Source organism: Mesoplodon bidens (assembly GCF_964165515.1).
Source record: "Mesoplodon bidens genome assembly, chromosome: 13".
Lineage (NCBI taxonomy): Eukaryota > Metazoa > Chordata > Mammalia > Artiodactyla > Ziphiidae > Mesoplodon > Mesoplodon bidens.
The window spans coordinates 27,235,765-27,248,762 of NC_138169.1; the positions used below are offsets into that span (position 1 = coordinate 27,235,765).

The 12,998-nt window shown below is 51.6% G+C and overlaps 1 protein-coding gene across 2 annotated transcripts in view; it reads right to left on the reverse strand.

Moving 5' to 3' along the window:
- Positions 1-12,998, reverse strand: part of DGCR2 (DiGeorge syndrome critical region gene 2) — a 72,735-nt gene that overhangs the window by 19,078 nt on the left and 40,659 nt on the right. For both annotated transcript variants that reach the window (XM_081252722.1, XM_081252721.1), the window contains 4 exons: positions 4,732-4,857; positions 3,806-4,016; positions 1,786-1,862; positions 262-438 (listed from right to left, as the gene is read on the reverse strand). In XM_081252722.1, the coding sequence (XP_081108848.1) occupies positions 262-438; positions 1,786-1,862; positions 3,806-4,016; positions 4,732-4,857 (591 nt within the window). The remainder of the gene's footprint in view (positions 1-261; positions 439-1,785; positions 1,863-3,805; positions 4,017-4,731; positions 4,858-12,998) is intronic.

Here is a 12,998-nt window from a genome sequence, read left to right on the forward strand (position 1 = left end):
GCCCAGACGGGGCTGACAGAGAAGCAGAGTGAGGGCCTCTGGAGGACCCGCGGAGAGCAGGGGGAGGTGACTAAGAGAGTCCGAGGCTCCAGGACACCACGAGATGCGGCAGGTCCTCTGGTCACCACCGTCATCCCGACTCCTAACGACACGGTGTGGGCAGGGCCTCTGTCCTTGGGGGAGATGAGGGCTCAGGGATGACACTGTGGCCCAGCCTACAGGGCCAAACGGGAGGCCCGCCAGCGTCAGATGTGCGCTTACTTCTTTTACACAGAAACGAGGACTTGTCGTGGCAGCTCTCGGCATGCCAGCTGTGCAGGTCGTGGTGGCGGAGCGTGGGGAAGTGGAAGCACTGCAGCTGTGCACAGAACACGCCGTCACCCTCTGACGTGGCCGCTGCGAAGATGGGGTCCGGGGGCAGAAGCACCTCTGAGGAGCCTGCGGGACAGACAGCGTCACAGCACGATGGCAGCAGGCCGGGGAGCAGGGAGGCAGGCACGCTTAGAAACGTTACTGCAACGTCAGAGGCCCTGCAAGGACGGCAGTGCCCACAGGAAGGAGAAAGACGCCCCTTCCTCCCCAGAGGGACTCAGCCAGTGAGAAGCTGTGGACTCTCCTCGACCACACTGTCAGGGCCACAAGTGTGCCCAGGAGTGTCCGCACTGTCCTAAAGGCTGGCACCCTCCGCTGGGGTTAGGGATTCACCCCAAGAGCTGGGATTAGGGCAGGTGAGAACCTACTAGAATGATCCTCCGCAGGCATGCTATGACTCTGAGCCTGGAAACCTAATGGCCATTTCCGAGTCAACTACTCCACCGGGAGATAGGAACAGGCACTCACACTCCAGGAGTACAGGTCTGGGATGCTCCAGCAGGACCTTTGAGGACTGAGGGGGTGCTGCTTGGGGGGAAGCCACTGCCTGGGGCCCTGACCTGTCTGTGTGGAGACACGGCCACCCACCTGCCACAAGGTCCCCCAGGGTGGGAGACAGGTGAGCTCTGCCCAAGCGCAACATCCCTTCACTTTCCGCAGGGAGGTGACAGAGCAAGCTGCCCGGGATCCCCGGGCTCACCAGCCCTCATTTGTCCTCAGAGACACATCAACAGCAGGACTGGGATGTGTTTAGGAAAAGGAACTGGCCCCAAGCTCAAGCCAGAGGCTCAAGGAGGGACAGGGCAAGGCATGTGGCTCGGGTGGCAGGTGGAGGAACCTGCCAGCACCCGGGCAATGGGACAGGAGAGGTGACCACGGGTGGGTGGGAACGCAGCTGCTCACATGGCTCCTGACATCACCTCGGTAGTTAAAGCAACACACACGTACGCTCACACATGCACACTCACACTCACATACATGATCTATTTTAATTCCACCTGCCTGACGGTTCCAGGATGTTTTGGACTCCAACTCTGACCTTCCCTGTCCTAGGAAGCCTGTCCCTCCCTCTCTGGCCTGAGTTCATGTCCGCTGCACACTCTGCTCATTTTTATGCACCAATTAAAGTTGTGGACTTTGAAACGAGGGTGGACAGTCTAGAAATGGCCAAGGGAGAAGCCACGACAGGTTCTGGAGGAGGTCATGCCCCACCTGGGCCTGGGGGAAGGGCCTGACTGGGGCTGGGCCATCACAGCCTCCCCGGGTCTGGGGCCCAATCCTCCACACAGCCCCGCACCAGGCACCCGGGTGGGAGAAGGTTGGACTGGAGAGCCTGGCAATAGTCACCCTTGTCAGGATGACGCCCCCCAGGTTCAAGCCCAACAACTCTTCTGAAGGACCAGGAAGCCTTACCTTTGAATGCCACCTCCCAGTGACCTTCTAAGGAGTGGTTCCGGCCAGTGATGACATACTGGTAGCCGACCCACAACCTGTAGGAAGACAGATTGCAGGAGACCTCAGTGGGACAGGGGGAAGCAGGCACCACTCTGTGAGTGTGTGCATGTTTTTTTTTTTTTAATAAACTTATTTATTTTTGGCTGCATTGGGTCTTCGTTGCTGTGTGCAGGCTTTCTCTCTCGTTGCAGAGAGCGGGGGCTACTCTTCATTCCGGTGCGCGGGCTTCTCGTTGTGGTGGGTTCTCTTGTTGCAGAGCATGGGCTCTAGGTGCGAGGGCTTCAGTAGTTGTGGCACGTGGGCTCAGTAGTTGTGGCTCACAGACTCTAGAGCACAGGCTCAGTAGTTGTGGAACATGGGCTTAGCTGCTTCGCGGCATGTGGGATCTTCCCAGACCAGGGCTCGAACCTGTGTCCCCTGCATTGGCAGGCGGCTTCTTAACCACTGTGCCACCAGGGAAGTCCCTGAATGTGTGCATTTTTAACAGTTACATTGACCTTTAAAGTATTGAGCTTCAAGGGCATTAATGATTTTTGAAAATTTTGATACTTAGTTTTAATAAAATGCATTAAAATTCTAAATAATAGGGCTTCCCTGGTGGCGCAGTGGTTGAGAGTCCGCCTGCCGATGCAGGGGACGCGGGTTCGTGCCCCGGTCCGGGAAGATCCCACATGCCGCGGAGCGGCTGGGCCCGTGGGCCATGGCCGCTGAGCCTGCGCGTCTGGAGCCTGTGCTCCGCAACGTGAGAGGCCAAAAAAAAAAAAAGTAAATAATAAACTCACTAGTCAGAAAAAGTTTTTATCTCAGGTGACTCCTGCCAAAACTCTTCTTATTAGCTGAACGAATAAAGCTTTTACATTCTAAGTAAAATCAGCCTAGTTCTTGGTGGACACAAACCTGTGAATACACTAAAACCAAAGAGTAGTATGCTCTGAGGGGTGAGTTTTATGGCATGTGAATTACACCTCAATAAAAGACAACCCCTATGAGTATACACTGCCTCCCTTGGAGCCTCCCACCCAGCAGGTGCTCCCAACCCCAGCTTCCCAGCTCTGGAGATGTCCATCAGTGGGTCCCTGGCTGCCGTGGGTGCCATTCTGCCACTCCAGCCCCCACCATGCATGTGCCCATCCTGAGGGCACATTCCCAACACTCTCCCTTTTCCAAGGATTCAACCACCCAGTGAGCTGGGAGTTATCTTTCTCACTTTGGTGATTTGCCAAGCTCACAGGGCATAACGGTGGAGCCTCCACCTGCCACGGTCACTGCGTTCCTATGGCAGTGTGGCAGCCTTTGCCATTGTGTGGAGGGAGCACTGGCAGTATAGTGACCCTGTGATCCACTGCTGGCCCCGGCAGTGTGGAAGGGCTCCTCAGCACACATCTGACCCCAGAACAAAACCCCCTGAATGCCGGGCCTGGGAGAGGCCGGCAGTTGGCCAGTTTCCACACTTGCTCCCTGATGCTGTGGAGCCTGGGGGTCTAGGCCAGGCTCCGGAGCCAGATTGCCTGGGTTGGAACCTGGCACACCCCAGTTAATACGTGCCCTGGTCACCATCCTGGGCCCTGTGGTGTTTGGGGGACTGAACGAGTGGGCCCATGGAAGGCACTGAGCACAGGCCTGGCAGAGCCCACTTTCTCAGAAGGATCGCCCCACCTACCTGCACGGCCTGCAAGCCAGGCCTATGAAGCCCCATGTGGAGCAGCCCCATCTGACACAGGCCCAGACCCCCTGCAGTTGCAGCAGAACCCACAGAGGAGGACCAACGAAAAGGACTGGCCCAAGGTGACACAAGGTGGCAGCCCATCCCTGCCCCTCTGAGAGACCCTGCCCCATCGCAACACCTACCCTAAACTCCCATCTCCATTTGCTTCCGGGGGGGGCAGCTGCTGCAGGCTTCCAGAGGCCACGTCCTGGAGGCCATCATACTAGGCAGACCTTGGCACCCCACAGGCCCCAGACCCCACCCCGGACTCACTTGTGCTGGTCCTGCCACGCGAAGCTCCGCTCGGGCTGGTCCCATTCCTGGGTCAGGACGAAGTGCAGCTCCTGGTCAGTGGAGAAGGTGGCGAGGGACCCGTTCACGCGCTGGCAGGTCTGCGCGGCATCCCAGTAGTTCTCCCCGCTCAGGTAGACTCGGTAGCAGCTGGCCGTGCCCTCGTAGTGGTGCCACCCTGTCGGGCACTTCCCTAGGAAACATGAAGGACGGCGGGGAGTTGTCCCCCAAGTTAGCATCCTCACTCCAAAATGCAATTGTACATGCTGCATCTAAGCAGCTTAGAAATCACCCAAGAAGGGGGAAGCTGAGGCTCAACAGGGGAGCTCTGCCTCCAAGACCATGAGCCTCCCAGTTGTATGAGGCTGTAGCCGCTGGGCAGTCAAGACCAGCCGCTGAGTTCGCTGAGTAAAGTGGCTGACGAGCCAGTAGAACTCCTCAGGCTGGCAGTGTGAGCATTCCCACTACATCACCACACCTAAGCATGTCTACTCAGGAGGGGGTTTCAGCTGTGGTTTTTCTGCCTTTCAATTTTCCTTAAATTTATTCTGCTCTTTTAAAATCCTAATATCGTAGAGAGTTCACTAAATAACTAGTTATTTAAAAAAATTTTTAAACGGAGGGAGAGCCTGCTTCTCCACCTACAAAAGGGTGGGTACAGTTCAGCCCCAAAAGGTAACCATCTCTTAAAAAAAAAGCAGGCTGGTTCCAGAGCTTGGGTTCAGGTCATGGCTTCCTCACTTGGGCTGGGTGGCTTTGGGCAGGTCATTGCGCAGCTTCACCCATCAAAGGAGGCCCTGAAAGGCTATTTTAGGCGGACACCCCGGCACAGCCAAGTGGCATGGGAGAGCCAGGGACCACGTTAGGGGTGAGCCTTTGATCATGAACAGGGCAGGTCTGCAACTTACTGCTGAAGCGGACAGGTTGCGCCATGTTCATGGCATGGAAGTGCGTGGGGTCGCCACCTCGAGCCCGCCCCGGCCTCGGATCCACAGCCTCCTTCTCATGGTAAGGACGCGCCTTCCCGATCACTTCTGAAAGCAGAAAGAGAGTGGCTGTCAACACTGCTCATGGGGGTCAGACGCCAAAGTGAACCGCGGTACAGTCAGATGGCGGGGTGAGGGGGGGGTTGGGAGGGCAGGGAGGAGTTAGCACAGATTCCATCTATTCAGGTTTTCTTTACAACTCTAAAACATGCCGTTCATGCCAAATGGGTTACATGAGCTTCTTGCTGAAATTACGCCTGGGCAGTCTTCATTTTTCATTATGACTACGAAATGGGGACTCTCAGGTTGCATTTTCTAACAGGCTACTACGGGCACATCACAGGGTCAGCCACTCCTGCTTAACACCTTCCAGCATCCCCGGCCCCAGGGGGTTCTCTGCAGAGCCCAGGCTGCTCCCCCACTGGCCTGGAGCCTCCCCTCTTAGCTGTGTGTGGCCGTCTCTGCCTGCTGGCCCCTCTCTCGGCCTCAAGGCCAGGGTCAGGGCACCTGGCACAGGCCCAAGTGTGCAGCAGGCCTGGAGCATGGTTAAAGCGTGACCAGAAAGCTCAGGGTGAGGAAGAATGCTAGCTTTATGTGTGGTGGTCCAAGAGTAATTCGCAGGTCTGAGAGAGGAGACCCAGAGAAGTGAGGAGATTTACCCAAGGCAGGAGAGAGCCAGGGGCTATGTTTCCGAGGGGCCTCTGCGCTCTGCCTGCTGGGGGGCACCTGGTGGAGGATACCGGTACAGGGTCAGCACAGGCGACGAACTTGGTCTGCACGGCTTCGCAGACACCACAGACACCTGCCTGCAGGTGGCTCAACAACCTCAGGCCGGGAGGCTGGGGGGCGTGGCCCTGGAGGGGCGTGGCGCGTGCCAAGGTGGGGCGATGGGCGTGGCGTGGTGGGGGCGTGGCGTGGCAATGGGCGGTCCCCACCTCCCCCACCTGCGGGCAGAGGACCTTAATTCCCCACCAGGGATTGAACCGGGCCCTGGCAGTGAAAGGAGACTGCCAGGGAATTCCCTGACACTGTTTTTATTTAATAAATCATCTTTATTTTTTCCCATTATAAAATAACACATATTCAATGTAAAATATTTGAGAAATACAAAAGTTTGAAAAGACGAAACAGATAAACTGTACTATTCTAGAGGTGGCTGCCCTTCCAATCTCTCCTTTCTACACAAATCCTTAAAACTATTGGGATCACATCAAGCACTATTTTATGATTTGCTTTGCAAGCTGAAGACTATAAACAGCTTTCCACATTCTTAAGTGAGTGAAGATCACTTTCAATGGCTGCTCAGCATCTGTGAATCGATTTCTTTAATTACCACAACTCCTAGGGTTCCAAGTTGGGGCTGCCTGCATTTTCTAATTTTTGTAGAAGAAGCACATGTGTGTCCTCTGAGACCCTAGCAGCTTTGTCCCTCCTTCCACTAACTACTCAGTAGAGTATTTCCTCGGAGTTTCCACAGTCCCTTCCCAGGCAGGTGATGGGATCAGCTTGCCAATCACTCTAACACATAAAATGTGTTCCCAGTGCCTGAGATAAGTTGGACCCCAGGCAAAGACCTAGAGGAGAAGCTGCCCTCTTCAAACACTGCCCTGGGGTGGGGCGGCTTCAGCTCTCTGGGACTGGGGTGCCCCTTGCACACGCCTGGGCACCACCACTCCCCGCAGGAGACACTGCAAAGCCCCTGCCTCCGTCCCTCCAGGGCGCCAAGCAGAGGAGTGGGCAGATCCCCGCTGGGCTGAGGGGTAAGGAGGGAGGGGAGCAGAGCGCTCCCCGGCAGAGGGCGCAGCCTGGGCAAAGGCCAAAACCGGGCATGCCTGGGACAAGCTTGAAGACCAGCTTGGGTATAGCTGAAGCATATTTCACTGCGCCTGCACTTCACACCTCCCTTCTGCCTGCTCAAACGAGCAAGACCTGTGGTTCCACTTGGTCTTGGCCTCTTCCCCAGACCAAGCACAGCACCTGGGCACCTGGTATACAACCAGTCAAACTGCTCACAGAGGGACGAGGAATCTAGGGCAGAGGGGAGAGAAAGAAAAGAACCGGTTCTGCTGGGGGCACCGAACACCAGGTGGCCAGGATGCAGCCGGCAGTGAAGCCATCTGCAGCCCGGGGAGGGGGTGGTGGGGGCAGGTGAAACAGCACAGTAAAGTAACCAGAAAGCCTGGTGGCGGTGGAGGACGCTGCTCTGTGATGAGCAGGCTTCTCTGTGGTTCAGGCGGCAATTCTGAGCCTTCCTCTCTCCTCCAATTTCCTTCATATCCAAACGCCCACATCCATCCCCTCATCACTCATTATTCAGCGTCCATTACATGCTGCCACCGAAACCCACCAACAGACACAGGCCCCCCGAGTGTCCTGGGGGCCAGAAGCAAGAGGTGAGGGTGGCTGGGGGAGGCAGAGTTCACTGGATCAGCAGCCTTACAGCCCTCTTAGGACCACCTCTGACAATAAGGAGTTTCCTCTGAGCCCCACAGACAGCGCGGCGGCCAGCTGGAGGGTGTGCGGCCAGCTCCAGAGTGCGGGTTTCAGGGTGCAGACGCCCCAGAGCAGCTCTAGGCACTGTCCCAGGTACCCGGCAGCAGGTGGCCCTGACCCCTTAGTGGGAGGTCTCACTCTCACTCCCTGTGGTGGGGATGGGGATGAGTCCAAGCCTGGAACCCGAGCCCAGCCCTGACGTTTCTGAAGGAGTGCTCCTCTCTCTTCAGATGTCCCTCCCCGGACTTCAGAATGGGAGCCCGAGGAGGAGACCCGGCTGAAACGCTACTGAAAATCCGAGGAAGAGGGAATGTCTGAGATGGGGAGGCAGGCAAGGCCGTGACAGACCTGCTTCAGAGCAGAAGTGTCCTGGCTCAGGACCCTCGTGTGCCCTCGGAGATCAGGGCAGCAAGAGCTGGAGGCCTCGAGTCCAACGGGGAAACTGAGTCAGGAGTCAGGGCAGGCAGTGTCCTGCCTGCTGCTCCCAACAGCAAGTGGCCGGAAAAGAAGATGATGTGCAAATAAAGGACAAAATGTGAGTGATTCTAATTTGTGTTTCCAGAAACTTAAAACTTGTCCAGATGAGCCTGTAACATCTCCGAATGAGGGAGAGGGCAGGACAGACTGGAACCTCTTCAGTGCTCTGAGCTGTCGGGACACATGTCACTGTCCTATTTCACACCAAACAGGTTTAGAATCATGGTCAAAAATCAAATGTCTCTAAGTTAACCAATACTTGCTAACCAACGCACGATTTCTAAAACCAGAGAGCCAGGAAATACAGTTACTAATAGCATTTCCGTTACGCTGAACACATTCTTTAAATTGATTCTCTTTCCCCACAGCGGGGCCAGTCACGCCGCTCAGGGGGATCTCACTGGGCTAAAGGTTGATGGTTTGGGGGAGCCCCAGGGACCACCATCTCTGTCTCTGTTCCATCAGGGACACGCTAACATGAGCACTCTGTCTTCCCATTTTATACCCATGTGGACAGTATATGCGGTACACAGAGATTAACTGCAAAAACACAGCCCTATAAGTTTCAAGTTCAAAATCTGCCTCCCTCCTGCGGCTCCTAGGTCCATGAATGTCTCAGGGCACAAGTTCACAGAAGGGACATTTTACCTTCTGCTACTGCCCGGGACAGGAGCTGAAGCCACCTGTCCCAGGCACACTCCACCTGTGGCCACGGCTCTCAGCTGCCAGGAGAGCTGTGGCAGAAGCAGACTGACCTGAGTGGGGCTCCTCACTCAAGGTCTTCTCAATTCTTAGGTATGTACATCACAGGATGAAATAGAAATCCTGCCTCCCCTCCCCCAGCCTCCCACAGAAAATTCTTCAGATAGTTTTAAAATTATTTTTTCTTACTTCTTCTAGTAGTTTAAAAAGAATTACTTATTTTTACTTATTTCTTCTGATAGTATGTCTGTATTTCCGAATAATAGGTTTACCTTGCTATTCCTAGTGTTATCAATTTTAAATGTTACCCACTGACTTAAGGTCAGGCAGGTACAGGCTTAGCTCACATACACTCTTACCTTCCCAACAGAGTAGCATAAATTTCAAAACTAAAGTCAGTAGAATAATGTAATAATGTAAGTGTTCTTCACTTGTGAACCAAATAGCATGCTAAGGTTATTTCGATCCTCTAACAACTTTCTTTTTTCCTGGAGTTAATATTTGCATCGGTTTTTAAATTTTCTTAGCTTTCTGTATATGAACCACTGATTTTTTCAGCTACTAGAGCAGATAACAAAGGCTAACAGTAAAAATTTAAAACACTCAAAACACTGTGTCAGAGCCACCCGGCTCCACTTTGTTTCCTGGAATCCCTGCCTACCTTCCAGCTCCAGGCTGAATGGGCTGCTCTCTGGGCTGGGGCCTGGCTGTGATCCTCGGGTCCACTTTGCTACCCTCCTGCACTGGGACGCTGTTTCCTGGACCCCAGGTCATCTTCTTTCTTGCTTAACCCTCTCCTTTTACAAGATCACATCTTTCTAAGAAAGGGTATAGCAACATTTATGAGTCTATTCATATCTAAAATTTCTTTATTATTTTTTTTTTTGGCAGTATGCAGGCCTCTCACTGTTGTGGCCTCTCCCGTTGCGGAGCACAGGCTCTGGACGCGCAGGCTCAACGGTCATGGCTCATGGGCCCAGCTGCTCCGCGGCATGTGGGATCCTCCCGGACCGGGGCACGAACCCGTGTCCCCTGCATCGGCAGGTGGACTCTCAACCACTGCGCCACCAGGGAAGCCCTAAAATTTCTTTATTTTAGCCTCATGTATCATTGATTTCTCTGGGTATAAAAATCCCAGATTAATAACATTTTTGAAGCTTCTGGTTAAAGGTATCCGATTGAACAAACATAACTCATTCTCTGAAACCCATTAAAACAACAGTAATGGGATTTTATTTTGTTATTATTATTTTTTTGCCCCCCTGCGTGGCATGCAGAACTTCCCCAACCAGGGATCAAACCCATGCCCCCTGCAGTGGAAGCACTGAGTCTTAAGCACTGGACTGCCAGGGAAGTCCAGTAACAGGATTTTTAAAAAGGCACAGTCACAAGGACAAACAGAACAGTTAAGAGAATGACAAAGTTCTAAAAACTGGAAAACAGGACTTCCCTGGTGGCGCAGTCGTTAAGAATCCGCCTGCCAATGCAGGGGACACGGGTTCGAGCCCTGGTCTGAGAAGATCCCACATGCCGCAGAGCAACTAAGCCCGTGTGCCACAACCACCGAGGCTGCACTCTAGAGCCCGTGCTCCACAACAAGAGAAGCCACCGCAATGAGAAGCCCGCGCACCACAACGAAGAGTAGCCCCTGCTCCCCGCAACTAGAGGAAGCCCGTGTGCAGCAATGAAGACCCCACACAGCCAAAAATAAATAAATAAATTTATTTTTTAAAAAAAACCTGGAAAACAGAAGGACAAGTGATAATGTAGAGAAGGTGATCACATGTCCTAAGATGCCTGGTTATGCCCGCTGTCCCAGTATACCATCCAGTTTAGCATTTGTCAGTCTCAAAATTGTCTTATTTTAGAAGTAAGTCACTCCAAATTTATTTGAGCCTAGAAAGCTAAATCCTAGGCCAGCAGCTGGGCAAAGTAAGGAATTTGCAAACTATATACATTGACCCTTAGACCCAGCAATCCGACATTTAAGAATTTACATTGATGATACATCTCCAAAACCCCCTCCAAAACAAAAAAGCCCCCCCCATAACCCCGCATATGCACAAGGTTACTTACTGTGACATTATTTTTTTTGGTTTTTTGCGGTATGTGAGCCTCTCACTGTTGTGGCCTCTCCCGTTGCGGAGCACAGGCTCTGGACGCACAGGCTCAGCGGCCATGGCTCACGGGCCCAGCCGCTCCGCGGCATGTGGGATCCTCCCGGACCGGGGCACGAACCCGTGTCCCCTGCATCGGCAGGCAGACTCTCAACCACTGCGCCACCAGGGAAGCCCATGTGACATTATTTTTAATAGCAAACTAAAGAGAACAACCTAAAGGCCCACACATAGGAGACTGGCTAAATAAAATACAGTATATTCTTAAGATGGAGAGCAATATAGCAGTAAGAAAGAATTTAAAAAAAAAACTTTATGAATTAATACAGAGTTATTTTAAGGATATTCTACTGAATTAAAAAAGAAAAAAAATCAGGGCAAAAAGTACACATAGTAAGACACTTTTTTATGTAAGAAAGGGTAAAGAAAAAGAAACAAGTAGTAAAATATACACATATTTGCTTATTTTTGTAATTAAAAAAATGCCCAAAACTCAGAAAAGATAGGCCAGAAACCAATCAAGCTAGTGGCCTATTGGATATGAGTGGAAACAGTTAAAGGGAAATAGAACTTCTAAGTGTATGTTTTTATACAGTTACAAGTTTTGAATCTTGCTAATGTTTTACATATTCTAAAAAAAAATCAGTTAATCTTGTGGATACACTAAAACCCATGAAATTGTACCTTTAAAGGGGTGAATTTTATGGTACATGATTTATATCTCAATTAAAAAATAAATGAAGATGAGGAGGCAAAGTCCTAAAACTGAATGCAAACATTCAGACGTTAACACATCACACAGAAGAAAAACAGGAACGAATCCGGTGGCTTCTGACTAGACAATGACTGTACCCCCTCAGTGCAACACAGTCTAACATCATAAAGAACTGAGAAGAAAACCTAGAATTTAGTTAGTAGGTTTGTTCTTGGCCGTGGTACAGGAGCAATAATTCCAAAACTCTTCTATGTGTACTTTAGAATTGGCCAAATGAGTACATATACAGATGGTGCTGGGAACCAGGGTTCTTACTATGGGAAAGGGAAGTACAAATATGAGATGGGGGAGGAGAGGAGGAAATCTAGATTAGAATCGGAGGTACAGCAAATACGAACTCATGATTTAAAAAAAATGTTTTCTTGCGCTATCCACTGAAAGTGCCTAGAAGCAAGGATGAGCCCAGCTAACACTTAGATACTGGTTTCTAAGTACCATTCCTCACCGAAAGTAGCAGGGTTCCTTAAGAGAAATGGCTGATTCCAGGTTTAGGGCAGGAAAAGTACAAGATGAGCCTGGAACATCTTCAAGTGCCAGAAAACAGGAAAGCACTTTATAAAATAATATCATTTGCAAAGAGTAGTGCATATGGCAGAGTAACAAAAACACCATTTTAAACTACCAGTATTATAACCGATTCAGACAAGAATCATCAGTATAAACTAAAACAGTTGGGTAATACCTAGAATACCCCTCCACAGCTTATGTATTCATTACCTATTCACAGATTACTTTTCATTACAAAAGGGGGGAAAAACTATTACAATAGTGGAATCTGATAGACATTACCTTAACAAAATGATCAAACATAATATCACCAACAATGGGACAAAATGACCTCATGTGACCCCCCCCCCTTTTTATTTTTGCGGTATGTGGGCCCCTCACTGTTGTGGCCTCTCCCGCTGCGGAGCACAGGCTCCAGACGCGCCGGCCCAGCGGCCATGGCTCACGGGCCCAGCCGCTCAGCGGCATGCAGGATCCTCCTGGACCGGGGCACGAACCCGTGTCCCCTGCATCGGCAGGCGGACCCCCAACCACTGCACCACCAGGGAAGCCCCTCATGTGACCCTTGATTTGACACTTCATTACCTGATTAAAAAAGAAAAAAGTCTCACCTGAATCTAAGCATGAGGAAACAGACAAGCTTAAAGGACATTTTACAAACCCACTGGTGTGGACTCCTCAAATATGTCAATGTCACGTAAGATCAGTAATTTTTAAAAAGGCTGGGGGACTTCTCTGGTGGTGCAGTGGTTAAGAATCTTCCTGCCAATAAAGGGGACAAGGGTTCGAGCCCTGGTCTGGGAAGATCTCACATGCCACGGAGTAACTAAGCCCATGCGCCACAACTACTGAGCCTGCGCTCTAGAGCCCGCAAGCCACAGCTGCCCACATGCTGCAACTACTGACACCCGCGCGCCTAGAGCCCGTGCTCCGCAACAAGAGAAGCCACCCCAGTGAGAAGCCACGCACCACAACAGAAGAGTAGCCCCCGTTCACATCAACTAGAGAAAGCCTGCACGCAGCAATGAAGACCCAATGCAGCCAAAAATCAATGAATAAATTTATAAAACATAAATAAATGATAAATAAATAAATAAAAAGGCTGGGGACACCTCTTG